The 27,465-nt window shown below is 33.0% G+C and overlaps 3 protein-coding genes across 10 annotated transcripts; 1 reads left to right on the forward strand and 2 right to left on the reverse strand.

Moving 5' to 3' along the window:
• The first annotated feature begins 7,872 nt into the window (after positions 1-7,872).
• LOC109805045 (cold-responsive protein kinase 1) lies at positions 7,873-12,671 on the forward strand. 4 transcript variants are annotated; one of them, XM_020366982.3, is made up of 7 exons: positions 7,873-8,031; positions 8,806-8,916; positions 9,314-9,426; positions 10,349-10,559; positions 10,674-10,911; positions 11,712-11,862; positions 11,965-12,671. In XM_020366982.3, the coding sequence occupies exons 2-7, from the start codon at positions 8,841-8,843 to the stop codon at positions 12,277-12,279; spliced, it is 1,104 nt and encodes a 367-aa protein (XP_020222571.1). In that variant the 5' UTR covers positions 7,873-8,031; positions 8,806-8,840; the 3' UTR covers positions 12,280-12,671. The 4 variants fall into 4 exon arrangements, with proteins under 4 accessions (XP_020222571.1, XP_020222569.1, XP_020222572.1 ...); XM_020366980.3 differs by lacking the exon at positions 7,873-8,031 and adding an exon at positions 8,038-8,204; XM_020366983.3 differs by lacking the exon at positions 7,873-8,031 and adding an exon at positions 8,211-8,352.
• Positions 12,672-16,348: 3,677 nt separating this feature from the next.
• On the reverse strand, positions 16,349-19,247 carry LOC109804977 (clathrin light chain 2). Its single transcript, XM_020366904.3, has 3 exons — positions 18,843-19,247; positions 17,098-17,251; positions 16,349-17,008 (listed from the first exon to the last, which is right to left on the reverse strand). The coding sequence occupies exons 1-3, from the start codon at positions 19,187-19,189 to the stop codon at positions 16,580-16,582; spliced, it is 930 nt and encodes a 309-aa protein (XP_020222493.2). The 5' UTR covers positions 19,190-19,247; the 3' UTR covers positions 16,349-16,579.
• Positions 19,248-21,576: 2,329 nt separating this feature from the next.
• Positions 21,577-26,756, reverse strand: LOC109805279 (PPR repeat protein). 5 transcript variants are annotated; one of them, XM_083068611.1, is made up of 3 exons: positions 22,793-26,756; positions 22,225-22,355; positions 21,577-21,985 (listed from the first exon to the last, which is right to left on the reverse strand). In XM_083068611.1, exon 1 carries the CDS (start codon positions 26,460-26,462, stop codon positions 23,361-23,363), a length of 3,102 nt encoding a protein of 1,033 aa, XP_082924737.1. In that variant the 5' UTR covers positions 26,463-26,756; the 3' UTR covers positions 21,577-21,985; positions 22,225-22,355; positions 22,793-23,360. The 5 variants fall into 5 exon arrangements, with proteins under 5 accessions (XP_082924737.1, XP_020222896.1, XP_020222894.1 ...); XM_020367307.3 differs by having other exon boundaries at positions 22,241-22,363; XM_020367305.3 differs by having other exon boundaries at positions 22,225-22,363.
• Positions 26,757-27,465: the final 709 nt, after the last annotated feature.

A 27,465-nucleotide genomic window follows, 5' to 3' on the forward strand; every position in this document is an offset into this window, starting at 1 on the left:
TGGTTAATCTTCGTTGTTTCATTAACGTTTTTGGAAATTACGTATCGCGATTACTATCTGATGTCATGTATAATTAATACGATCTCATTGACTCGACGAATATAGAATCCATATTTGAAATACTTCTCTTCTGAATTAGTCTTGGTGCATAAAAAACTAAAAAAAATATATATTTATTATCAGAATATAAAAACATTTAATACTGTTTTTATAAGTCGTTAAAAGAATTTAATTAAAAATATTAAATACTAGTTAAGCACCATCGATCCTTAAATCATTAATTAATTAGAAACCACTAAAAATATACTTTGACATTTCTTATCATTTATTAAAGCAATCATTGCAAATAAGATAAATTGAAATTGATCGATAGGATCAATAATTCAATACCATGATGAATTAACAATTATATTTTTTAAAAATTAAATCCTATTCTAAAAGATTTTATGATTTTTTTTTATTTAAAATTTAACATTTACGATTCTATATAATTATATAAATCACAATTAAATGTTAGGATAACTTTCTTGGTATTTATATTATATTATATGCTTCAATCCTTCTAGATTATGTGTATCCATGACTTTTCCATGGTGGCCACCATTGATTTCGTGGTGGGATCACCTGAATGGAATAATACTTTAATTTTCCAAATAATCTTCTACACTTCAAAAAAAAAATGTTCAAATAAAACAAAAGACATGACATATATTTGAATTTCATCATGTTTTGGAAAAAATTTCACTAGTAAATCAACCGATATAAATTTGTTTATGAGAAAATTTTGTCATTCATATTAACCTTATTCAACCTGAACAGAATTGTCTATAATTAAAAATACATGCATACATATATATATATATATAAGTTGTCATGTTTTTCCTATACAGGTAGGCATAATAATACGCATATAATTATGCAAGAAGTTTAATTAATATATAAAAATCATGCAAAATATTAAAATTTACAAATTGACTGAAAGTCAAAGTTTTATTTTTAAAAATGTAAAATTACTTGAACATCGACTGTAAGGTGCACCATCAGCAGGATATATTTAAGAGGAAACGGTATAAGAATATCATGAAATTCGTAGAAAGAGGGTTGGCAAAATTTCATAAAAATCTTTTACAATTTTGTTTGAATTTAAAGATAATTGTAAAATTACAAGACATATTAATGAAATAAATATGATTATTTTTTCATTTGAATATTTAATGAAAACCATAAAAATGCCTTATATGTAAGTCTTGAACAAATTAGTCCTTTAAACGAACTAATACCCAATGTCTAAACACTAAAGTGATATTTTTACATTCTTAAACATTAATGTGTCTACCATATTAAATTTTTTAAGAATAAATTTGAGTATTTACGTAATAAAATATTTCCAAATACTTCTGTACCATTATATTGATAGTTTTTCTAATTATTAAGTAAAACTAGTTAAGCATTTTCTTAAGAAATATTAAATGTTATTGTTTTATTTAAATTCATTTTAAAATTGATTATTCAAGAAGAAAATTTCAGACTAAATTATAATATTTTTCTTTCATATCTAACTCAATTTTAATTTTTTGATTTTTAATTCTACGATTTTGGAATTTTAATTTTGTAAAAATCATAATTTTAGTTCAACCAATTAATGTTCATCTATTAATTATTAGAATTATAACATTAATTATTATTTAATATGATAATTAATATTTTGATAATATTTAAATTAAATTATATTTTTAATACATAAACACAGTAAAATGAGAAGAAAATGTAGTAAAAGTAATAATTAAAAATGAAATTTAATTTAAATATTATTAAATATTTTATTATTTATAATAGTCTTATACTACTTAAGCAAAATTGTTTTCAATAAATAATATATATATATATATATATATATAACTTTTATTAAAAAAATTAATCTAGATATTATTAAATATTAATATTATATCATTACTTGGTATTATATTATGATTAATTATAATTTGAACAATCAATTGATGAATATTTAATAATTGGATAAAATTACATAGTTTATAAAATTTTACAACTAAAATCCGTTGATGAAAAATTTAGGGAATAAAATCTTGGATTAAATATTATATAGAAGGAGCTAAACTACAATTTAACTAGTATTTTATATTTAATTATGGAACTAACATACAAGATCTTGTTAATCATTATCATATTTAAAAAATCAAAAAGAGCAAAGAGCAAGAAATATGAGTAAAATAAGAAGGTAAATTATGTTATCTTTGCAAGACAACAAGCCTCCTTCTCTCTTTTTTTTCTTCCCATTTCTTTCTTCCAAACCTTATTATTTTTATTTTTTTTTGTGGATTCTCAAGTTTGCTTAGCAATTGGTGTGTTAGGGAGCTTTGAAGTCTTGGGTCGGATTCTCATTCCATCTCCTTCTTCTTCTTCAACCTCAGAATAGCTCAGAGTTCATCGTTCACTTCGTTTCGAGGTAAGAGAAGCTAGAACTCAAATTTGTTGTACATTTTGGGTTGCGTGTAGTTGGATCATCATCTAGGGTGTGATTTGGGGGCTGAGTAGTTGAGTTAGGTGGGTTACATGTTGTTAGGGTTGTGGTGTTCTTGAATGAGTTGGGTAAAAATGGGTGATCATGAAGTTTGATACATGCATGTCAAAATTTTCGTGGTTTTTGGATTGCTTGAACGAGTATAGTAGTAATCATGGATGTAGATCATATTTAGGGGGAAGATTGGTCAAGAGAAGGTGAAGATTGAAGGTGAAATTCATGAAAATGCAAAAAATTCTGAGGCCTACAACCATGGTCGTTATTCGTGGCCATGGTCATGGGGCAAAAATTGTAGTGGTAGAGACTTGCAACCATAACCGTGATTCATGACCATGGCCATGGGGCAAAAATTGTAGTGACAGAGACTTGCAATCATGGTTGTGGTTCATGGCCATAGTCGTGGAGTAAAAATGAAGTGGCAGAGACCTATAGTTATGGCCGTGATTCATGGCCATAACCGTGGGAAGGAAATTGAGCTCGGCAGAGCGCTAAAGTGCTGATTTGAGCGCTGTAGCGGTTAGGGTAGATGACTGAATTTGGTCTTGAGATCTGCATGAAAGTTATAGCTTTGGATGTTATCTTTCCAATGGCGCTAGAAACACCCAAAAAGGAGATCTAGAACTCCAATTATGACCTTTTTAATGAGCAAAGGTCAAGCTGACAAGATTTAGGCTAAGTGTTGTGGGTTTTAAAATTTTTAACAAGGTAGATGATGGAATTAGGACTTGATGTCTTCATGAGAGTTGTAGGAAATCTTCTTATCTTTCATACGAGATAAGGTGAGCATGATAGGATTAATATAACTTCATATATGTTATTTCATGTGAAGGCTGCCATTCACTATAAGTGATTTGGTTAAGTTAAAATTTTTTTTGGGTGCTTAGGTTGATTGATGTTGTTTGTGTGTGTAAGTTGGCATGATAAATGAGTTGTAAACATGTAGTATGAGTTGTATTATGTGATGAAAATGTTGTGTGTTGATAATAGATGATAAAATATTGAATAATGATGTTGTTGGTGATGTTTTTGTGATGAAGATGGGATGTAAACGAAATGTATGAGTAGTTATTATGTGTTGTGAATGTTGTAAGTGATTAAAGATGATTGCATAGCATGGATTGATGTGTTTTGTGTTGAAAGACGATGTTATGTAGCATGATGAGGATACTTAATAGTGAGATGTGAGATGCATGTTGTAGTTAAGTTGTGAAGTTGAGTAGTTGTGTAGAGGTGCTAAATGAGTTGAAGAGTTATGCGTTGAGTGAGTTATTGTGCTAAATAAAAATGTGTTGAATATGTGGTATGTTGTGGAAGTTTTTTACAAGTTGAGTGTTGACTATTTATATGTTGTGAAATATGATGAGATGATCTAGTTGAGATTTGTGAAGTGTATGATGATAATTTTGTGAGTTGTGAGAAGCATGATGTGAAGTGTGTAGATGTGTTGAGATGATCCAAAAGTTGCCAGTAAACCATGTTATTAAGTTGTTATATGAGAGTTGTATGTTGTTATAAAGTTATATGTTATACTATGTGTTGAAAAGATGTTACTTAGTGATGGTTGAGTTGTAAGTTATGAGTTGACTGTGTTGTTTAAAGTTGATAATTGAGCTGATGAGATGATGAATGTGTTGTTTAAAGTTGAAATGAGTTGATAGTTGAGCTGATGAGATGATAACTGTGTTGTTGTACTATGATGATGAGTTGTTGATCACTAGGACTAGGGGAGATATTTTCGAAGTTGCTCATCCCATTGTGTGGATTGAGAGTGTTGTGGTACTCTAAGAGCCCAATTTGTTGAAAAACCCTCCTTGAGAAGTTGTCCCTTAGAGTGGATGATGTGTTGTTCTCCTCTAGGACTTAGTTGGTCTTGTGTGTGGGTAGGGTCGAGGCACACATGTATGAAGAAATCACGGTATAGGAGTCAGGTTGAACTATACCAATTACAAGCGGCCAATTCGAGTAAAGTACGAAGTCGATAACTTAGTTTATAAACGAGTATCAGAGGGTTGTAGTATTTGGAGGATAGTCAGTAGGCTAATCCCATAGGTGACTTAGTTGAGCTAGCTAATGCCATGGTAGGCCTAAACCCAACTGTCCTATCCTGACAAAGTACTATACTTCCTTGGTTAAGTGACAAAGTTTGAGAAATCGTTATCATGTTGTGAATTTTTATTCAAATTTGTTGTTTACCTAGCAAGTCCAAAAAGATTCTATGTTATTGATTCGGTAGGACCTAGCCACTTAGACTGCTCACCTTGTGTTGTAAGAGATCTCTGAGTTGAAATGCGTAACAATGAATGTGTGTTGAGTTGATATGTTGTGAAGTTGTTATAAAGTTGTGTGTTATCTATGTGTTGTGTGTTGCATGATGAATAAGTTGTTACTGTTGATAGTGATGTTGTGTTGCAGGTTGTTTTTATATTCATATGTTGTTTAAGTATTATGTTTTGTATATTGAACAAGTTGATGAAGATGATGACAGTGATGTTAAGTTGCCTATGTTGTATATTTCATTTATATGAGTTATTTATTTTCACTAGCTTACCCCTTGCATGTTTCCATGTGGTTTGAACTACAATGATCATATGATGTATGGGAGCAGTGCAAGGATAGGTTGAGAGATAGCTGCTAGAAACAATAGGAGGTGCCTGAAGTGGATGTTTCTTTTGTAGGTTACCTTACAGTAGTATATTTTGATGTATATAATTGATTTTTTTTGTTGCTTGCTTAGCAACTTGTATTGTAAATATTCTTATATACTATTTTAGTATATATTTCAGTAGTGTGTTGTGAGACCCCTCTTCTTTTCCTTTTTCCTTTCCCCGACACTCTCACTCACTCTTGCTCATCTTATTTCTCTCTTGGCCTTGGGGTGATCTTGGTGGCTGTAGGTGTGGGTGGTGAGTAGGTTGATTTCCTTCCCCGGGTGCTGATTCCTTGAGCTTGTCTTCTTCTCCATTCAAGCTTGTTTCCATCTTCTTCTTCGTCTTCTTTGTCCCGGAGCTCGGATTCTTGAACCAAGGTAAGGGAAGTTAGATTTCTTGCTGCGTTTTGGCTGAAAATGGGTCTAGGAACTCATTTGGTTGCTTACGATTGATGGTTCTTGGCTGATTTGGTGAAAATGGAGTTGTTTTGGGGGTCTTGGGGTTTTGAGAAAAATTTTGGTTTTCTTTGATTTGTGGATGCATGTGTAAAAAGGTGGTACTTTTGAGGTATTTAATGAAAATGTGGCACTTTGGTTGGATTGCATGTGCTGGAAAAGTGGATTTTTTGCAGGTTTTGGGCAAATTTTTGAACTTGGTGAAGTTGCTGCTGAGCTTCGCGCTGAGCGCCGTTCTTCGCGCCGGGCGCGCGACCACCAGGGGACTCCATTTGGTCAAGCCCGCCAGGCGCAATGATGAGTGCGCCGGGCGCGTTTGAGGATGTGGGTCTCTGGCAGGCCCGCGCTGGGCGTGACTTGGACCGCACTGGGCGCGATACCAGTTGTAGCATGATTTGGGATTTTTGGTTCTGCGCTGAGCGCGACCCTTGTCGCGCTGGGCGTGAGACTCCTTGGGAGTCTCTGCCTTGAGGGCGCTGGGTGCAATTTGAATTGCGCTGGGCGCGAGACCTTGGGAGGTCTCTGTCTTTCCCGCGCTGGGCGCGGGTTTGGGCACGCCGGGCGCGTGAGACTCCTTGGAGTCTCTGCCTGGCATGCGCTGGGCGCAATTGGTATTGCGCCAGGCGCGTGTGAGCCTTGAGCTCTCTGGATGGGTCCCGCCGGGCGCGGGCGTGCTGGCGCTGGGCGCGCTGGCCCCCTGGTGCTCTCTGGTTGTACCGCGCTGGGCGCAACCACGAGTGCGCCAGGCGCGAAGATGAGATTTCACTGTATGCTGTTAGATGTTTTTTATGCTGAGTAAAAACCGAAATTGATGAATATGATGTGCTAACTAATATATAATGTTGTCTGATGATGTTTAGCTGTGTTAGATGTTATTGCTGTAAGTTGTGATGTGCTGTGTGCTGATAAGATGAGTTGTGTTGTATGCTGTTAAGTTGTACTGTGTTGAAATGCTGATATAAATTGTTGTAGGCCGTAAGGCTGAGCTGTTGTAGGCCGTAAGGCTGAGCTGATATGCGTGACGACGCATTGTGTGCTTATTGTTGTGTATGTTGTATAGCTGATGAGATGTATGCTCATGTTGTGCTAATAACTGTAACTGTTCATATTATATATATGCTTTGTATGTTGATTCTTTTTACTAGCTTACCCTTTGTTGTTTCCATGTGTTTGGACTGCAATGATCATACGTTGTATGGGAGCAGAGCAGGGTTAGGTTGGTGATAGTGGCAGGTCTGCAGGTGGCAGATAGAGGAGTTTTATTTTGTTGCTATTTAGTTGTTTTGGGCCATTATTCTGGCTACTTTGGGCTATATTTATACCTTGATGTTTAGCTCAGATTGGACCTCGTGTATATAATTATATACTTGCTCTTGTCTGTGTGTTTACCGTGTTGTCGGATAGTGTGTAGTGATCAGCCGAGTCGTTACATGTGTTATGTTGTTCTGCAGTGTAACAACCAAAATAAGTCGTTACAACTCTCTTTTAAAAAAAAATATTGCACTATCTTTTCTCTTACATTAAAATATATAATATAATTTATTTAATTTAATATCATAATATAAATCTTTGTAACATCTCATGAGAGGTGTAAGAATTATACTATCTACCATTTATATATTAAATTAGTAAATAAATTATATTTGTATTCCTTAAAAATATAAGTAATATACTATTATTTTCCTATTATACTAATTTAGAATATTTAACTTAACATCACTAAAGAATAATCTTTATGAGATTTTAAAATATACTTTTAATTTTGTTACTTGTAAAGAAATATATTTTTAATTTAATTATCTATATAAAAAATATACTTTTAATTATTCATCGTGATTCATTTACTTTATTAATTTTAAAAAATATATACAATTAAATTTAAATTAAATTATAAAAATAATAAATAAAATAAAAATTATAAAATTATATATATATACTTATATATACATCAATCAATATATATATATATATATAAGTATTAAAGTTTTTAATAATTATATTTTAGATTTTTAATATAAATATATTTATTTTAAAAAGTATATTTAATATACATATTTTAACATAATATCAATTAAATAATACCTTTATACTTAAGTATTATCTTTAATATATATAATTAATACTATATAATAAAAATACTATTTTATTGAAAAGTTTATAAAAACGCAGATAAAGTCATAAACGACCTGTAGAATTGAAGGTAAATGAATGTGTGTGGTGCATTAATTTATTTAGATGAAAAATAATGATTGAGTGATTGGTTTGAGAGAGTCTTTGGCAGGCTGGTAGAAGGTCTAACCGAGAGAAGAAAGAAACGGTCATTTTTGTGGCATAGTTGGACGAAGCTGCTGCAAAGTGAGAACACAAAAACAGAAAGAAACAAAGAAAGGTGAATTAGTCTTTCTGCTGTGTGCTTAAGAGTTAAGACCAAACACTGAACCACTCCTTTTTAATACCATTCCTCCCCTCTTTTCCCCTTTTCTCTCTTCAATTTTCAACTCAACACCAAACTCTCCTGAACCTTAGTCCTTAGACCTCTGCATTTTCTTTTAGCTCCCAAAGGTCATCACTTTTCTCTTCTTTTTTCCCGTCTTTCCCAAAAGGGCTTCTAGTGTTTCACATGTTAAAGCTTTCGTCTTTCTCGGTTCTAAGTTGAATGCTCAATTCAGATTGCAATTATGAGTTGAATCTGGAAATGGGTTTTCTCTAGGTAGCTTCTGTTTTTCTTTTTTGGGCGGTGGGGTGGGGGGGGTAGAATTGTCCTTTTTTTTTTGGTGAATTGTGATGATATAGGAAAATTTTGCGACCTAGGATAATCCTTCTGTCTAGTTCGGTGGTTTTTGTCTGTCCTTAATCGTGTGAACGATCTAAAGTTCGATCACCGATTGACTTTGACTTAAATTTCTGTTAATGAATCTGTATAGCTAGGTTCGTTTGTCAGAATTTTACTAATCTTATCCCAGAAATTTGCCACGTTGCACAAATCCGCGTCGAGTTGAACAAAGGCTTGAAACCATTTCAGTTGAACATATCATTTATTCTTGCTTTTCAAAGTGTGTGTGTGAATGAATTCCATGCCTTTGCATGACTATTTCTCTTGTTGTTTGCAATTAAAATGTATAAATGGCACTTTACTTATTTTCGAATATGGTATGTAATGCAGACTGCAGAGAGTAGCAGTGACATCCCAGGATCATTATGAGTTGTGGCTGCTTTGGAGCCTCAACTCTCAAGAAGAAAAGGAATCATTCTCATACTCCTAATGAGATTGATGGTGAGGACCTGGTGATTTCTTATTTCAATATGTTGTAGCATTTAATAATACTGGACTTGTGTATAAATATCCTGTCCCTTTTATTGGCTTTACCAATAAGCCTGCACTTTATCAAAGGTAGGTCTGACAAGAGCAACAGAAAGTCTTCATTAAGTTGTAGGCTTCAAAAGATAAATGTGTCCATTTAGTTTGTACATCGATGAAACATAATCTTAGAAAGACATACTTTGGGGTTATTTGCTGGTTAGGTTTTGTTATATGGTACAACGACGATGTTCATAAGAGTTCTGGTGTATAATTAGTAATACTTATATAACTACAATTTTGTTTTTGCCATTTATCACCATGTTGAATGCCATATATAAATCTTTTATGCCTCTATTGTCTTGTTGCTCAGGTTTTCAACTTGATAATGTTACACATTTCTCTGATAAAGACCTGAGACTGGCTACTGATAACTATCACCCCAGCAAAAAGATAGGACGAGGAGGTTTTGGAACTGTTTACCAGGTATTAAGATCATAGGCTCGCATATAAGCTGTAACACTATGGAATTAATATGCTTGTTGATCAGTTTAAGTTACAAAAATGATTCTTCAGCGGTGCTTGTGCTAGAGGGATATTTGTAATTTTCTTCGTTAGTGATGCACTGCTGCAAGTACCAATCTTTGACTTGATAGGTATCTATATTATGCAACGGAAGACGTTACTACATTGTTTTTTGGGGCAGTAAAAACACCATGACGTTCAAAATCCCATTTCCATAGTCTAGGTATTCAACCTTAAGAACCCCTATTATTATTATTATTATATATAAACAAGAGAAGTCATGTGACTTTATGTTCAAGAAACATGATCCAATGGCAATGGTTTGTTCCTCTGACTAGACATGCTCCACTTATATGCACTTGCGTGTGCACTGCATTATAATGCTTATAAATTGGTAGACTATTTTGTTTATAAAATTAAAACGATAAACTTGGCATAAATTTGATTTTGTCTTCATATGAACCCACTGTAAAAGGGTGCTATGTCCAGCTTTGCGAGTTAAAATATTTTTTTACCTGTACCCTTTATACACATTATAGAATTGTGCTTTCGTACTATGCCCTACTACTTAAAAAATTTGAACACTTGTTTTTCCCTGAGACATAGTGAAAGAGCCTTAAAATGCAAATCCTTCCATCCTTTAATCATTTTGCTAAAATCTTAAAACTCAAGGATGTCTATAGAATTGGGTAAAAGGAGATTTGCCCTTTTTAGCTTACTGATTACCTCCCCAAAGGCCTAAAAGATGAGGGCACTTTAGCTTACTTAAGCTGAGTAACACCCTATGGTACCAAGAAATAACATCACACTTTCATCATTTTATGCTTTTCTTTGAAATTTAGTAATTAAGTCACTACTAAATAGCTATGTTGAAATTTTCCAGGGAACCTTAAAAGATGGAAGACAAGTAGCAGTGAAGACACTTTCAGCTGGATCAAAGCAAGGAGTTCGTGAATTTTTAACTGAAATTAAAACTATATCAAATGTTAAGCATCCGAACCTTGTTGAATTGGTTGGTTGCTGTGTTCAAGAAACTAATCGTATACTAGTGTACGAATATGTGGAAAACAACAGCCTTGATGGTGCATTACTTGGTAAATTTGACAAATACTTTGGTGTAAATTATGAAATCACAAATTAAGATCCATATGTAGATGATAGGATGAAACATAACCTCTCTTTTGTTTTTCTTTCCACATTTTTTGTAGGCTCAAGGAGTTCAAATATCATATTAGACTGGAGAAAAAGATCTGGCATTTGCATGGGTACTGCTAGAGGTCTTGCATTTCTTCATGAAGAACTTGTGCCACACATTGTGCACAGAGACATCAAGGCAAGCAATGTACTACTTGATCGAGACTTCAATCCGAAAATAGGAGATTTCGGGTTGGCTAAATTATTTCCAGATGATATCACTCACATTAGCACAAGGATTGCTGGAACAACGTATGTTATATTTCAGATTCATAGTTATTTTTCCATCGCATTGGAAGATTTCTACTAGTTTTTCTTCCTCTTTGGTTAGCTACTTTTTAGTTTTCTGGAGATAATATTAGAGAGAGAAGAAACTCTTCATCATCTAGGTATGACAGCAGAACTAGAAATATTATAATTGACAAAATTTCAGGGTCAATTAGGAGATGTGAAATAATGTTTCCTGAGCATACTAGTTACAAGGTTTTGTAATAGAATGTTCCTAATTCAGTTGCACATGCCTCCAACAATATTCAAGGGACACATGTTCTGTAAAGCTAGACTGCTTGTTGATATTCACACACACTCAAGGGCAATTTATTATGGTTCTGGGATACCTATTTTGTATTCTTGACATCAGCCATGCAACCAAAAGTGGAATATTTATCTCAAAATTATGTCTATGGAGAAAATGTATTTGTTTGACCTAAACATCATAAGATCTTTTGGCAGCAAACTCTGGTAGCACATTCAATTTCCTCACAGTTGTGTTGGAAATGTAGATCAAAAACATTTCTGGGCCTGCTAACAGCTGAAGCATTATGGCTCACTGATCCCTCAACACTTGCTGTAAAAAACATTCAATTTTTATTTTTAACTTTAAATGTTCTTCAATTTTGACAAAGGAGAACTTAGTTGTTGGCGGGTTTTGTATTTTTTTTTTTTCTTATTTATTCATCTATCTATAGTTTATGCATTTACAAAATTGTTCTATCCATACATGGAGAGTGGAACTCACAAATGTTCTGACCTGCTTTGGTTTGAAAATGCAGTGGTTACTTAGCACCAGAATATGCAATGGGTGGCCAGTTAACCATGAAGGCTGATGTATACAGTTTTGGGGTTCTTATACTTGAAATAATTAGTGGCAAAAGCAGTGCAAGGACAAACTGGGGAGGGTCCAACAAATTTCTGTTGGAATGGGTATGTAGCTTTCAGCTCTTCATATATATGCAACTTATGTGTTTGTTCTTCTCAATGTGGGACTTGGACTAGACATAATGATCTTTGTTTTCGCAATAACAGGCCTGGCAACTGTATGAAGAGGGGAGATTGTTGGAGCTTGTGGATCCAAACTTGGCTGAATTTCCTGAGGAAGAGGTAATTAGGTACATGAAGGTTGCTTTTTTCTGCACACAAGCAGCAGCAAGTAGAAGGCCAATGATGTCACAGGTTGTTGACATGCTGTCAAAGAACACGAGACTGAATGAAAAGCAACTAACAGCACCAGGACTCTTCCAGGATTCAGGAGCATCTTCTCTGAAGAAGTCATCATTTGAGTCCACAAGTTATCAATTTAGTTCTAACCCTGCCAGTTTTACTCAGTTGGCCCCAAGGTGAAGCATAAACCAAACTTTTTAAGTGTGAATTGCTAAGTTAAAAATTAGAAGAAAAGAAAAATAGAGAGAGAGAGAGAGAGAGAGAGAGAGAGAGAGAGAGAGAGAGAGAGAGAGAGAGAGAGAGAGAGAGAGAGAGAGAGAGAGAGAGAGAGAGAAAGGGAGAAAACAAAAAGGGATTATCTTTGTTTTCTTTTACATTTTTCTTCTTTTCTGTACATTATTTTTTTATGAATTATTATAAGGTGCACTTTGTTGGAGATTCAACGTCAACTAGTGAAATGACTATATTGGTGTATGTAAGTGGACAGCAATCCTTATCTTACAAAATAAATTTTGTAAGGTTGAATTAGACTTATTATTCATTTTCTAATATGGTATTAGAGTCTATCCTAATGATTATTGTTTATTGTTGGGTTACACCTGAGATGAGATGGTCAAAATAGTGTATATAAATGAAAAACAATCATTACTTTAAAAAGTCAGTTTTATAAGATTGAATTATGTTTATAATTCACTTTTTAATACTATTGTGTAAGGTTTTTTCTTTTTTTAAAAGTGGTTTTATGATATTACTTTTTTATTTTTGGTGATAAGTCTTACTAACTTGTGATAAAGTCCATGTTTTGGATAATGGGTGATTCTAAAAAAAAAATGATTTTTTGTTTTAAAAGCCATCTTAAAGATTTTTTTTTCAAAATAAGTTATGTCTTTGTACAATTTAGTCATCGAAAGTTTGAAGTTATTTGTTTGTTAGTTCCTTCATTAACGTCTATTACATTAGTGAGACAGTGTGGCTTATATGACATGTTAAATGCATACGTGTATTGTTGCATGACAATGTATAATAATTTGGATTTAAAATGATGTATTTACTCTCTTCATTTGTTGTTTGATTTACGGTGAAAAAGTTCTAATTGGTCCAATTATTTTTTGTTTGATTTCTTGTAAAAAAAGTCCAATTGGTCCAATGATCTGTTACATGTATAGATGGAGCGCAGTAGAAAAATGACAGTCATGTCTCAAAACAACTTGCGAGTGTAAATAGATTTTAGAGCCATTCAGAAATATGGGGTGCCAAATTAATTTTTTTAATTAAAAAATAATAAAATTTATCATTTTTTTATTCAATTTTTTAGTTTTATTATAATTAATAATATGATAATTTAGAAAAATTTGGAGAAGCTGTGACTCACCTAACATAATTACATAACCAAGGTCCGTCACTGGAGCCATTAGACATCTCGAGTTCAATGAGAAAACACAATTTCGTGATAAGCACTTGAAAGTAGGTATGATTTTTAAAAGCTTGGAAATTTTAAGCTAACTATTAGGAATTTCAATATTACCTCAGGTAGAGAGGTGACAAATCACTCAATATATGTAAATTATAACAATTCATTGTTTTATAAACACTTTACTCTTCATCCTTTCCTTTACATTCACACTAATTTAAATATTTTCCTCTCAAGGTGACTTTATGTGTAAGTTTTTTTATTTATTTATATATTTTTCATATCAAGCTTTTTCATAAGTTAATTTGTAAAAATTTTCTTCTATTAAATTCTTCAAAATCTAATTTTAACTTGATCAGTTTTATTTTATGGAGAAACTTATTTTTAATTTTTCTTCATATCTTTCTTCTTCTCACAAAAGTTTATTTAAACATGTACCAAATGAACAATTTATTATTCAGTAAATAACAATTGAATATCAAAATTAAATATGTATTTTATCTTAAAAATTTAAATATTTCTATTATGCTTCATTTTTATATATACTTAAATATTTTTTTTCATATCAAGATTTTTTAGAGTAAAATCTCTTGCTAATATTTGCATTTGGCTCTTCACACTTTTCCTCCAAATTACTTTGCACACCTGACTCTAATATATCTCTATCATAATTGGAAGTCATCACACTGTCATCATCCTCTACAATCCCCTCATCTTCTATAACTACCTCATCAACAATTTGAGCAGAAATTTCGGTTGTAATATCATTTGGATACTATCTTTCACTGGTTCTTCCTCATTTTTTTAACCATCCCTTATGATAATATTATCATTAACCTCATTATCTTCGATAGTCAATTTATGTCATATGTGATGAACGCATAATATATGCTTCATGTTTATGCATAATATCCATTGCCTCCCTAATAATTTTCATTGTTCCTTTGTCATTCTATACTCTAACAAGTCCTTCCTCCAACCTAATTTGGATTACATGGTAGAAAATTTGAACACATCATTTATAACTCATTTTGTTTAGTAAACTAGTTATCTCCTGCATTGACTACTCATCTAAATTACATTCATTTCTAGTAAATATTTTTTCCCAGTGTATTTTAATCAATTACCTTGTGATTGGGTCGACATCTTTAGTAAATGACCTCCATGAAATACATAAATAGTAAAATTGTACAAATACATCCGTAGTTCCACATGAAACTAACTTAGTAAAAAATCAACACCTTATTGCTATTGTGAATTAAAAAAAAATGATGGATAAATAGGATTAAAATTGTCTATCTTCATTAACGTATATCGCAATAACAAGCCTCCATGAGATGTCAACAACAACTTGCTTCCTCAAGACAACGATAACAACACTATTTCACGCATACAAACCTTAACTCATTGTAAGAAAGACGATAATAAGGTTTTTCTCTGCTTACTTCACAAACATGCCTTTGACAAATTGAGAAAGAGAAGAAATCTTATTATCAAAGACTCCATTTTTTTCCCTCTTAAATCATTATCTGACTCATTATCATTCACAAAATCAAATATATCATTACTACATGAATTTAATAAGTTTATGTCACTCACACTTAACGATGCAAGAAACAAATTAATAACAGGGACTAAAGAGGATTAAAAAATTGAAGTATAGAGATTAAAAAGATCTATTTTAAACTATAAGGGTTAAAAGGTAAAGTAAGTCCAAAGATCTATTTGTGTGCGTGCGTGCGAATATTTATGAATGAGAATAATTATCTAGCTTATTAGAGATCCACCCTCCCAACAATTTTTCTCTTTCATTCTCCTTTAGTTCACTCTTATCCTTAATTTTTTGTCTCCTCCAACATAACACTTTTTAATTTATTATTATTATTATATATATATATATATATATATATATATATTTTTTCCTTGATAACTTTGAATGTCTCTCGATCTTTTTCCTCTTCAAACTTTTCCTAAACTTAGGAATGACAAAACAAGTTGGTCTGATGAACGAGTTTGTTAACTCACAAAAAAAAATGACAAGCGGAACTATATAGTCTAGCTTGCCAACCCAATAGGCTAATTTATCATTGTCAGGCCATTTTTTATTAAAAAGAATTAAAATAAAATTATATTAAGAATTTTAGTTTACAATTTTTACTTGTAATTTTTTAAGATTTTAATGTTCTTAAAAATTAAATATGTTTATTTTAATATTGTTAGTTTATTTTATAAATTTAATTTCTCTTATTCTTATAAAAATTAATACTCAAATGAAATTTAATTTTATAAAATAAATACTTTTTCCTTTTTTTCTTACTTTTTTTTTAATAAAAAAAAGATGTACCAAATATCCAACCCATTTTCAATTGATAGATAAGCCCTGCCCAACCTGTCTTTGCCAAACTCATTTTACCATCCTACCTAAAACCCTTATCATTTATCACAAATTGATAAGGCTTTTATCAATTATTTATTATAAAATAAAATTTATTTTACGGGTGAACGAAACACTAACCATCTCATAATAATGTACACAACCAAACCTTATTAATAGAGAGTTCAACGAGAGGCCAATCTAATCTAAGCCATCCCCTGTAATCTGCATCATCTGCGTTTTGACAGAGCGGTGAACATCATTCCAAAACCTCCACATTCCCCACCTATTATTATGCTCCCACATTCCTCTTAAAAAATGCTGATTTACAATATTTATATCAAACTTATTTTACGGGGTTACGCATAACCTTTAAGACAATAAAAATACACATGGAGAGATAGGGCATTAAAAATACACCAAGGCCAGTTGCACCACTTGGAAAAGGAAATGTGATAATCATAGAAATAAAATAAAAATACTCTTATTTTCAAATGATGTATTAAAAAAAAACCCATGAACATTTGAATTTCCAAGGTCATATAAAAGTCAATAAAGGATATAATTGGTACAAAACCTCAACGTTGGAAATCAAAATGCAAACCAAAAACCCATAAAAACTAATAGCATGACAAAAGAATCCGTAAAGAGCTGTGGAGGGAAAGACTGCAAGAGCTGGAGTATGAAAAGAAGAATTATGTAGATGATTGCTCCTCAGGGGGTGAAGCTTCGTTCAGGGGTAAATCTGCAGTACCGTTATTAGTGGTGGCATCCTTTGGTTGTGATCCAGGTGCAGCTTCTGGTGCAGATCCATTTGCTTTTGGTGCAGTTTCTTTTCCATCCTTCCCATCTTTGGAATCTTTAGCAGGTGCAGGAGGAGGGGCAATCATGTGAGGTGGGGGTGTGTGTTTCAGCTTCAACAGTATCTGTCTCAGCCTAGAAAGATCTGTGGGTTTGCCAGGCTTTGGGCCTTGGACGACCGTGATTGATGGCTTCTTTTCCTGATCCTTTTTGCCTCTTTTCTTCTCAATATTGGGAACCTCACGAGGAATAATCTCACCAATAGCTTTCCAGTAATTTTTGTCAGCCTCTTTGTGGAAGTTCTCTTGATTAGCCAAGTATAACTGCCCCCACAAACAAGGTTTATTTATGAAATTAAAAGAACAGAAAAATATTTATTTGATAAAAATATAGATGTGTTGCGTGACCTTACCTTTTCCCTTTCTCTGTTTTGAACCTTGTTAGTCTCAACATTAAGCTTTCTTTTCTCATAGAAAGCCACCTTATACTCCTCAGCTTCCTCAATAATCTTCAATCTCATTTCTTTTTCCCTTTTCTCCTTCTCCTCAAGCAGAATAGCATTTTGACTGCATAATGAATTCATTTTGTTGACAACTGAATTCAGCAAACATGCAATAGATTTTAAATCTTAAATTTTGCAAGACAAACACTTGTGCTACCATCAGGTTCAAGAATAATTTTGCCTCATATAACCAAACAAACGGGATTTGTATTAATGGTCAAGTTAACATTTATTTTATTTTATAGTATAAACTTCATTCTCTTTTATGCACCATCTATATTTATATATTTTTCTAAGATGAACCGTTTTTTATAAGATGCAAAATAGAACACATTTGATTGATGCCCATATTTTTAAAGAAATATAGCACCACCAATAGATATCTGGTTCTCTGGTTTAATTAATGACCAACTTCAAGTTCCGTTAGTCATGACATGATATGATAGTAAACAGAAAAGGAAATAGGTTTGGCATCATTATGGAGTTATGAATGCAAGAACTTTGAAAAGACAACCAGTTATGAAATATATATTTTTTTCCACATAAGATAGGGATTTTTAAAAAAAAAAAAAAAAAGATAAGGCCCTCTCCCCAATTGTTTCCCGTTAAGTCATGCACTGTGTAACAAACGTAAATTTTTTATATTAAATTAGAGTCACAATTTTTCCATTAACTACTTGATATTAAAAGGAAAGCTTTGAATTCTACAGTTTATGAATCAATACATCATCAATTTATCTTTTTTCAGCCTACCGCATGTGCTCAGTGCATAATGTAAAGAGAGAATTCTAATATTAGAAATGCAGAGTAACGACCGCAATTATAGAGAGAAAGGAAAAGCGTCAATGTAAAACTACACAAGGATCGAAAATCACACATGGTGTATGCGCACATATTTACATACCAGGTTGGCTGTCCAACTATATATGACTCCCTGAACTGGTGGCATGTACTTAGAAATGGGCAGATGCCTGAGGAGGATTTGACGCAATCCTCCCCAAGTTTTATCATCATCAGGTCATTTGTAAATTGCTACCCTGGGGAAGTGATGATCATGGAAAATGGAACGCTCAATATGGTAAACTAGAATATTTTGTCTTTTTTTGTTTTGTCTAAACCGTTGGTATCCTCAGCTAGAGGCAATCCTGTTCGAACCAGGTAGGATCGCCATGAACAAAAAAACTCTCAACGAAGATAATCCTTCCACCATTTTAGTCCAAGAAAATGAGCACACAATGCAGATTAACCAAACAGTAGAATCAGCTCTGACCTGAGTCCAAGCTGTCATCCAACAACTAATCTTTAGATGACATAAATTTTACTCCCCAAAACACCTAACCACTCAGATCCAACTCCCACACTACCAGTAAGCAAGGGACTAACAGATAAGAACCGGTGAATGCAAATCAATTCCTCCCACCAAAGTACACAAAGTGGAATTATACAAATCAACCTCCCATTTTTTTTTCTTTCTTTTTAATATAACAGCTCAGGTAAGTGAAGTAACAGTTGCAAGTGAAATTGGACCAAACAAAGTTCACCGATTCGCTTCTTCCTATCCCTAATCCTAATCGTTTAGATCTAAGCAAATTCAAACGAGATCTGACAAATTCACGCAACAAACTAAAAGTAAAAGCTCAGAGAGAGAGAGTTACCGGCGCCACTCACGGAGAGCGTAACCTTCATCCGGCTCCATCTCTCCCGGCGGCGGAAGCACCGGGCCGTCGGAGACAAAAACGCCGTTGCCGTAGCCGTTATCGGTGCCATTCTCGTTGCCATTCTCGACTCCGTGCACAGGCTCGAAGGGAGACTGGGAGTAACCTGGATCGGGATCGGTGAAGCCGAAGATCTCCGGCGACGGCGGCGCGGCGTGATCGACGGGGATGTCGTCGGCGGAGAAGGTGGAGTAGTCGGCGTAGCCGGAGAAGGTGTCGGAGGCGGCGGTGGGAGGGGCGGCGAAGTGGTCGTCGTCGACGGTGAAGGCGTCGAAGGAGGAAGACATGTCTCCAGAAATGGGTTCTCTCTTTTTCTCTCTTCTGCGAAACGCTTTCAACGAAACACTGAGAAACAAGTTGGAAACAGTTTGTATGTTACTTGACTTTATAAATACTTAACGGTGAAAACAAAAATTTAAAAAAAAAAAAAAAAAAGGAAAATTCAAATGGGATTTGTATTGTATTTGTTACGAAAAATAATTTAATTTAATTACTGTCGGTGTAAAAGACAAAAATTTACTGTGGTTAGTTATGAATTACTATTTATAGTAAATTTATTTAATTTTATAGTAAAAATAAATAATGCATATTCATATGGAATTAAAACTCGTACACAGTAAAGCCTGGAAGAGACACGCCAACAGTATTTAATTTGAACATAAATTAAAAATAATGGCAATATTCTTTTAGTTTAAATATATTTTTATTCTATATGTATTTTACCTTTTATTTTTATCTTTTTAAAATTTTAAATCATTAATTTTAATATTTTTTTAAAATAAATATACTTTATTGTTGTTCTTATAAACACGGTATTTGATTGTCTATTTCTCTAAAACTTAAAATTACTTTTTTTTAACTAATTTTAAACAGGATAAATAATATATGTACCAAAAAAAACAAGATAAACAATATTTATTTTAAGAATCTATAATTTTTTAAAATATGTAACTTGTTAACATGATATTATGGACACTAATAAATATCACTTGAAATAATCACTTAATTTTAAGTTAAATACATAAAGAATTAAAGAGTATAACATAATAATATCAACACTAATTTCAATTTCATATATCAAAAGATGAAAATTAAAGAATTTTTTTTATATAAAACTGAAGTTCATTTTATATGGAATAAAAAATCTTTAAAACTTTTTTTTTGTGTGTAATCACTGTAGTTAAGATCATTGGCTATCCACAGGACACCTGAAATATTCCTCCAAGTTTGGGTATTTGAAGCAACTATAATATAAACCCTTAATCTCAAATTTAGTTACACTAATTAAAACTGTCTCTTCGGATGTATTTTGTAGTAATCAAACTGAAATCCTTCGCTCAATGTGCGTTAAGTCAGACTCATTGGATGAATGGGTAGTGATGACAATTTAGTATAATAATCAACCATGGCAGCACAAATAAAATATTATTTTCAACAACTATATAATATTTTTAATTAATAAATTGAATATATAAAAATGAAATGCACCTCTTTCGGAACTATCTCGGTTGATGGATGTTTAATAATTAACAATGGAGTAAAAAAAAAACAGAAAAAAAGACAACAGACGACTTAATTTGGTTTTGGAGAGCAATTGACCAATTGACCTTGGTGAATTATTATTTTTTTTAAATATTGATATGAATAAAGTCATTAAAGTTTTTTTTTTTTTAGTTCATACTTTTTAAAAGTTTAAATTTGAGTTCTTATAATTTGCTCTTATTAAGAAATTAGTTTCTAATGTAAAGACCAAAAAATCAAAATATACACATGAAAATAACGATCAGCTCCTACGCAAAAAGAAATTAGAAATTATAAGGATTAAAATCAAAATGAATAAGAATGATAGAAACAAAAGTATTTTTAAAACTTAAATATATTTTTAATCTTTATAAAATTGATAATTTGATTTTGATTCCTCTAAAAAAATTTCTTTATTTTTTATTCTTTTAAAACTTATAAACATTATTTTTGGTCCTTGTAAAATAAGTAAATTTAATTTTAATCCATGTAAAAAAAAATTCTTTGATTTACATTCCTCTAAAATCTAAAATAACTATTTTTAATCTTTAATGATCATTTTAAGGTGGATAAATAATATTTATTTTAAAAACTTATAATTTTTTTAGAGGTGTTAAATATCTATATAATATCAATAATACTTATAAATAGCACTTAAAATGATTACTTAACTTTTTAATAAATAAAAATAGTTAAAAATGATTACATAAAAATAAAGACTAAAAATAACAGTTTTAATTTTATATGGATAAAAAATATTAATTTACTAATTTTATAGAAACTAAAAACATATTTAAACCTATTTTTAAACACATGTAATAAATTAATAAATAAATTTTGAACAAGATTTATTATTCGCCAAATCTTGTATATATACTATTATTTCAAGCCTATATTATAAATAATTAAAGAAATTCACTGGCACCAAACAATTTATTTTCAAGTACCTTGCTAGTGGATCAAAATCTACAGAAAAACTTTTAAAAATTGATTATGCTTTTCTTCTATCAAGAAATATTTATATCAAATTTTGGATGCATGAGATTATCAATAAACTACAATCATTGATTACCAACTTCAACTTAAACCTACATACTTCATAATTTTTAAAGAGTAAATATAGAATATGTTACTTTCAAAAACACTTTTAAACTTATATTCAAGTAGACACAGACTCATATACCATTATATTAGAATATAAAGTGATTTACATATATGAAGGTACATTAGCTTCAAATCAGTAGTTGATTCTGGCGTTAGTCAGACACATGTCCTCAAATTATAGTTCAAATTTCTTGAATGAGAGAGTAAGAGATCAACAAAGACAAACAAGAAAGGGAGGGTGGCTATGTAAAAAATAATGCAATCCGTTTGGCTATTAGAAGAAACAAATTGTTCCTTCCTTCCTTTGAGGAATATAACAGCTTGGTGAGGTGAGTGATACTGCACAAAAAATTTATAATCAACAGTAAAATTCACCAACGACCAAGTTTGGAGTTTCACAGCTTTGGCAAGAGGAGGCTTTAAATTCGATGGCTTGTGTTTATGGAAACGCCCCAGTTCTGCTTTGTCAACACAATAGCAAGTAATGAGTGCCATGAAAATGACATTGTCTTTAAAGTGAATTAAACAAAATAAGTTATAAAATATTTAATTTTTAAAAAATTGTGGATAAATGAGAGAGTATTTTGAAATAATAATAAAATAATGTTTAGTTTTAAAAATAATTGTAGCCACTAGGTGCTCCATTGCTGGTATATTGAAAAGGAAAAGGCAATAGTAAAATAGGAACACAGCTTACCAAACTTGAAACGTACAATAAAGTCACTTCAATTAGAATTGAGTCTCAAGATGCCTTCAACTTTCTGCTGAATGCTCTCTTTTGACACTTGTGCAAATATAAAACATTTCGGCTGATAGCATTTGTTCACTCTTAACTCCTAAGAAATGTATATCAGTATCAGCCTCAGAAAAATACTTGCACAAATAATGAGTAAAAACACATAGGTTGGTGCAAGAAATCAGATAGAAAAAATAGCATCTCACAACACCTAACCAAACATCAAAGTGTGACTTCTCCAGAAACATTAATAGGTCGTTCTAACACAGTACTTGAAAGAGCTATAATGGAAATATCACTCTGCCCTCTTAGTCTTCTCTCTTTAATGACAAACGAAGGCATACTTCACCCTCAAAGTAACAGAAGACTAAAGCATGCTTACTAGACCAAATAAAGAAATAACTCAAAATATTATTTAAGAGAAACCAGTGTCACTATAGGATAATAGCTCCAAGAGAAGGTGCACAATCCTCAAGATGTCCCAGTGCATACAATATGACAATCAAATAATTGGATAAAAATTAAATACCTGAAAATCCGTGCACAGCAGAAATGTGTTCTTTTCTCCAAAATCTCATCAACAGTTAGTCTATATAGCCCGATGATGACTGTCTAAGAATGCCAGAACTATCTTGGATTGAATTTGTCACTCCGGTGATGTCAATAACTTGATCATATTGACAATGCAACTTCAATATATTCTTGTCATCTGGGTAGCAGTTGACACTGCCATAACACCAAAAATTCATTGTTGATCCACCTCACCCTAGATTTTTTTCATGTTCCAATCCTTGAATGATCATAATGGATCAACAATAAGTGCTTCATCCATAAATAACAACTCCAATCATATAAAGTTTAGCATCATAAGACAGTAATTGTTATGTTTTGATGCAAATAAAGTTATGGGTTGTCATTGGTTCAAGCTATTTCTTATTGCTTAGAACACCATCACCTTCAATGCCAAATAAAAAAGACAGGAGCAGTCCCCAATATTCCTCATCCCACTTGGACCTTGTAAGACATTAAGACCCACTTTATATAGGATTTGTAATAGCTTGAGTTTCACATCATCTTATCTTCCATTAGACCATTTGTCACAAGTTCTTCTTCTGGGTAAATACCTTCAACAACCTTTTGGCTTCAGCCTTTTTTCCTGGTATAGAAAAATTTGAACTGATATACATGAGAGTGGTCTCAGATGGCACATGTCCTTTTTCACACATTTCTCTCAGCAATTTTTTTGCCTCATTCTGATATGACAGTTTAAGAGCCCTGTCCATCTCTGGCTGATAGGATAATTTGCACCATCCACAGATTAGAATGTCATAGGTTGAAGAATTAGGAATTCTTCCTCTTGTCAGCATCTCGTTCAAAAGTTCTCTAGCTTGGCGCATCTTTCCTGCTTTTGCATAATCACTAATAAGCACATTATAGGTTCCTGTTGTGGGAACAAAACCTTTGGTTACCATTTCACAATAAAGTTTTATAGAATCCCGTTTATTTCCAACCCTACCATGGCCAGAAACCAATATGTTATAAGTAGTGGCATTTGAGACAAGTCCTCTTTCCTTCATCTCGCTTACTAATTTATCTGCATCACTCATCAAACCAGCAGCTGAAAGACCCCCTAAAAGTGTATTGTATGTAGTAATATTTGGAGAGATTCCATCCACCAACATCTGTGAATAAATATTAAATGCTTTCTCCACATGACTACCTGTGCAGTAACCACAAATAAGGGCATTGTAAGTAACAATGTCAGCTGAAAATCCTCTTGTTACCATTTCCATAAGCACCATATTTGCTATTTTAGTCATCCCTAATTTGCATAAAACAGTGATTAGAGTGTTATACACCGTCTGGTCAAGCTCAAGGCCCATAGCCACAAGCTTCTTGTGAATTTGCAAAATTACATCTGCTTTTCTACTCCTTGAATATGCTTTAAGCAGAAACTTGTGAATAATTGGCGTAGGTACATACCCCAAAACCAACATTTCATTCAAAACATCAATTGCTTTTTCAATTACACCAGTTTTACAAAGCCCTCCAATAAGAATGTTATAGGTGACCATATTTGGCATTACCCCATAGCTCTTCATCTCATTCAATAGATCCATAGCATTTTCTGTTTTACCTTGTATGAAGTATGTGTTAATTACAGAGTTATATGTAACACGATCTGGAGTCAGACCCATCTCTATCATTCTTGAAAACACAGATTTTGGTTCATATTTCCCCTGCCTCAAAAGCCCCTTAACCAAAGTATTGTAAGCAACAACATCAAACTGCATGTTTTTCTGTGTCATTTCCTGTACTTTGGAAAGAGCAGCTGATTCATTTCCTTCTTTAAAGTAGCCATCAATTAGGGAGGAGTAGTTAAAAACATCTGGGTAAATATTCTTAGAGCGAATATCATTAATTAATGACTCAGCTTCCTTCATGTTTCCAGATCTTTTCAAGTTGTTCAACAAGATATTGAATATGATATTGTTTTCGTCCAATCCACATGATTTCATTTCCTTATAGAAACCAGCAGCAGCCTCTTGTTGACCTGCCCTAAAATAGCCATCGATTAAAATAGCATAAACAAAAGCATTTGGCATAATATTCATTTGGACCATCATCCTTAACACATCAACTGCTTTATTGAGCATTCCTTTTTTGGCATATCCATTTATAATAGAAGAAAAGGTAATAACATTTGGAAGAATATGTTCCTTCTCCATTGTTTGCAACACCAACTCTGCAAATTCCATGTCTCCTAACTTACAATAACCATCAAGCAATGCTGAATACGTGACACAGTTTGGGACAAGATTGAGCTTTGAAATACTTTGGAACATTTCCTCAGCCTCTTTAGATTTTCCAGCTTTGAAAAGTCCATCCATCATAGTTGTACACAAAACTATATCAAAAGAAATGCCCCGAACAACCATTTGGCTTTGATGATTAAAAGCTTCCATTATCCTCCCTGATTTTAATAATGCATTAATAATTGTAGTGTATGAGACATGATTAGGATCTAAACCCATTTTGTACATCTCTCTCAGCAACAGTGCTGCTTCAGTTAATTTACCATGCCTGCAAAGTCCATATAGAATAGAACTACAAGTCACCACATCAGGAAGGACTCCACTCATAATCATTTGCTCATACAGAGAAAGGAATTCTCCAAATCCACGATGCTTACAGTATGCAGCAATTAACGTTGTCCATGTAACAACAGTCGGCTGCAAATCTCTTATCTCGTCCTGAGTTTCAATACCACCATCATTTAACAGACCAGATTCTTCATCATCCCTCTCCCTCTGAATGCCCAAAATCTCATTAAAAACAGACTCTGCCTTCGCAAGATCACCCCTCTTACAAAAAGCATTAACCAAAGTATTATAAGTAACAATATCAGGCTTGATACCCCTCTTCCGGCTATGCTCCACCAAAGCCAACGCACGACTCATCAAGCCCGCTTCACAATACCCATCAACCAAGGTGTTCAAACCTACAACGTCTAGTGGAACCCCCCCACCAACCAAGTTGTCCATAATCCACTCAGCATATTGAACCAATCCAACTTGGCAATACCCCTTAACCACTACATTACAAGTGACTGAATCAACACACACACCCTTCTTAACCATTTCAGACAACAACCCAAAACCCTGATCAACAAATCCATGTTTACAGAATCCCCAAACAACAGTATTATAAGTAACATGATCAAAAACAGTGTTGTTCCTAAGGTACCCTAAAGCCAAACCCAAGTCCCCCACTTTACACATCGAATGAACCAACAAATTAACACTGTAAACATTGGGCACAACCCCACAAAGCACCATCTCAGAATACAACATTTTTACCTGAGAAACCAAACCTGAGGCATTGAATTCGTACAAAAGGTCGTTCCACAGGGGCAAGGAGGGAACGAGAGCAAGGGCACGCATGCGAGAGAAAGCGTGAGAGGCAATGCAGAACCTGCCACAGGCCAAGTAGAGGCGAATGAGGGTGCAAAAGAAGGAAGCATAGAGATGGGTCTTCGTGGGGGGGATCAAAATCGAATCTTTGGGGAGTGAGGAGGAGAGTCTTCTGATGGGAATCAAAGGGTAGTAGTTGTTGCGATAGTGAGAACGGTGGAAGGTTCTGGGGGATGAGAAAACCAACATAAGGGTCTTGCTATGCAGCTTCTTAAGGTGCCTCATCTCAAATTCAAGACTAACACACAGCACAAAGAAGGAACTTTATGCATCCAATGACATGGTGATGCTGGGGTCTCAATTCAAGTTCAGCTGCAATGCCATGGCGTGGACTATGTATGGGGGAAGCGGAAGAGGAACAAGAAGAGATTGTTACCGCTATTTTTCTTCTTCTTCTTTTGGTGTGCTTTTAATCCTCAAATTTCCTATGCTCGGGGTTGGTAAATGGAAACCAAGGACACCTGGATTACCATTTACAGCCCTGTATTACTATTGAAACTCATAATTTTAAAATAATGTAAAAATCCTAAATTTTCTGAATTTAAAGACTAATGCTACTCAAGATCATCTTTATAGGTAGCATGCATTACTTTTGTTTTTTTGTTTTTTACTTAAGTTATTGTAGATCATCTCATTTCTATAATAACATAATACATCTTTAATATTTTTTTTTTTCTTTCGTAACATATTATCAATAACTCCAATTTCAGTGTCATATTTTTCTCCCCTTTCTTTATAGTCTTCTCTTCCGTGACCCTTCTCCCTTCCTTGCTCTCTTATATCTTAGGTTACACATTTTTTTTTACTATTTTTTGGTTTTTTCTTCCTTTCTTTCATCTTAATGGATCACATTTTTTTTCTCGCGCTTCTCAATTCAATTCACCCATCAATACAATAATTTCACATTTTCACGAAATTGTTTTTTGATATTATTTACTAAGGTTGGTATGAAAATTCATGGTTCATGTGTTTTTAATTTTCAGTAAATAAAATAAAGTCATTGTTTGATTTTGTGTGGTAATTATAAGAAATTGTGAGCGTAGGTCATTGGATGAAGATAATTATTTGGTGTGATGTGTGCTTCAACTAATTTTGTTGTGTTGCAAAATAGTCCTTATAGAAAGGAAGGGGAGGTGAAGAAGAGACGTTAAAGGGAAGGGAATAGAAAAGGAGGAGGCTGTAGAGGAGGGAGAGGCAGGGGGGAGGAAAAACAACACATTAGAGAGAA

The sequence above is a fragment of the Cajanus cajan genome, chromosome 2 (genome assembly GCF_000230855.2).
Source record: "Cajanus cajan strain Asha chromosome 2, NIPB_CcT2T_4, whole genome shotgun sequence".
Classification (NCBI taxonomy): Eukaryota; Viridiplantae; Streptophyta; class Magnoliopsida; order Fabales; family Fabaceae; genus Cajanus; species Cajanus cajan.

Excerpts from the sequence above, each read along its gene's own strand:
- LOC109805045 (XM_020366982.3), top strand. The coding sequence starts at position 8,841 with ATGAGTTGTGGCTGCTTTGGAGCCTCAACTCTCAAGAAGAAAAGGAAT. Across the intron at positions 8,917-9,313 it reads TACTCCTAATGAGATTGATG|GTTTTCAACTTGATAATGTT; the intron begins GTGAGGACCTGG and ends CTTGTTGCTCAG. Across the intron at positions 10,560-10,673 it reads CCTTGATGGTGCATTACTTG|GCTCAAGGAGTTCAAATATC; the intron begins GTAAATTTGACA and ends CATTTTTTGTAG.
- LOC109804977 (XM_020366904.3), bottom strand. The coding sequence starts at position 19,189 with ATGTCTTCCTCCTTCGACGCCTTCACCGTCGACGACGACCACTTCGCC. Across the intron at positions 17,252-18,842 it reads GCTCTCCGTGAGTGGCGCCG|TCAAAATGCTATTCTGCTTG; the intron begins GTAACTCTCTCT and ends TTCATTATGCAG. Across the intron at positions 17,009-17,097 it reads AAAACAGAGAAAGGGAAAAG|TTATACTTGGCTAATCAAGA; the intron begins GTAAGGTCACGC and ends TTGTGGGGGCAG.
- LOC109805279 (XM_083068612.1), bottom strand. The coding sequence starts at position 26,462 with ATGAGGCACCTTAAGAAGCTGCATAGCAAGACCCTTATGTTGGTTTTC.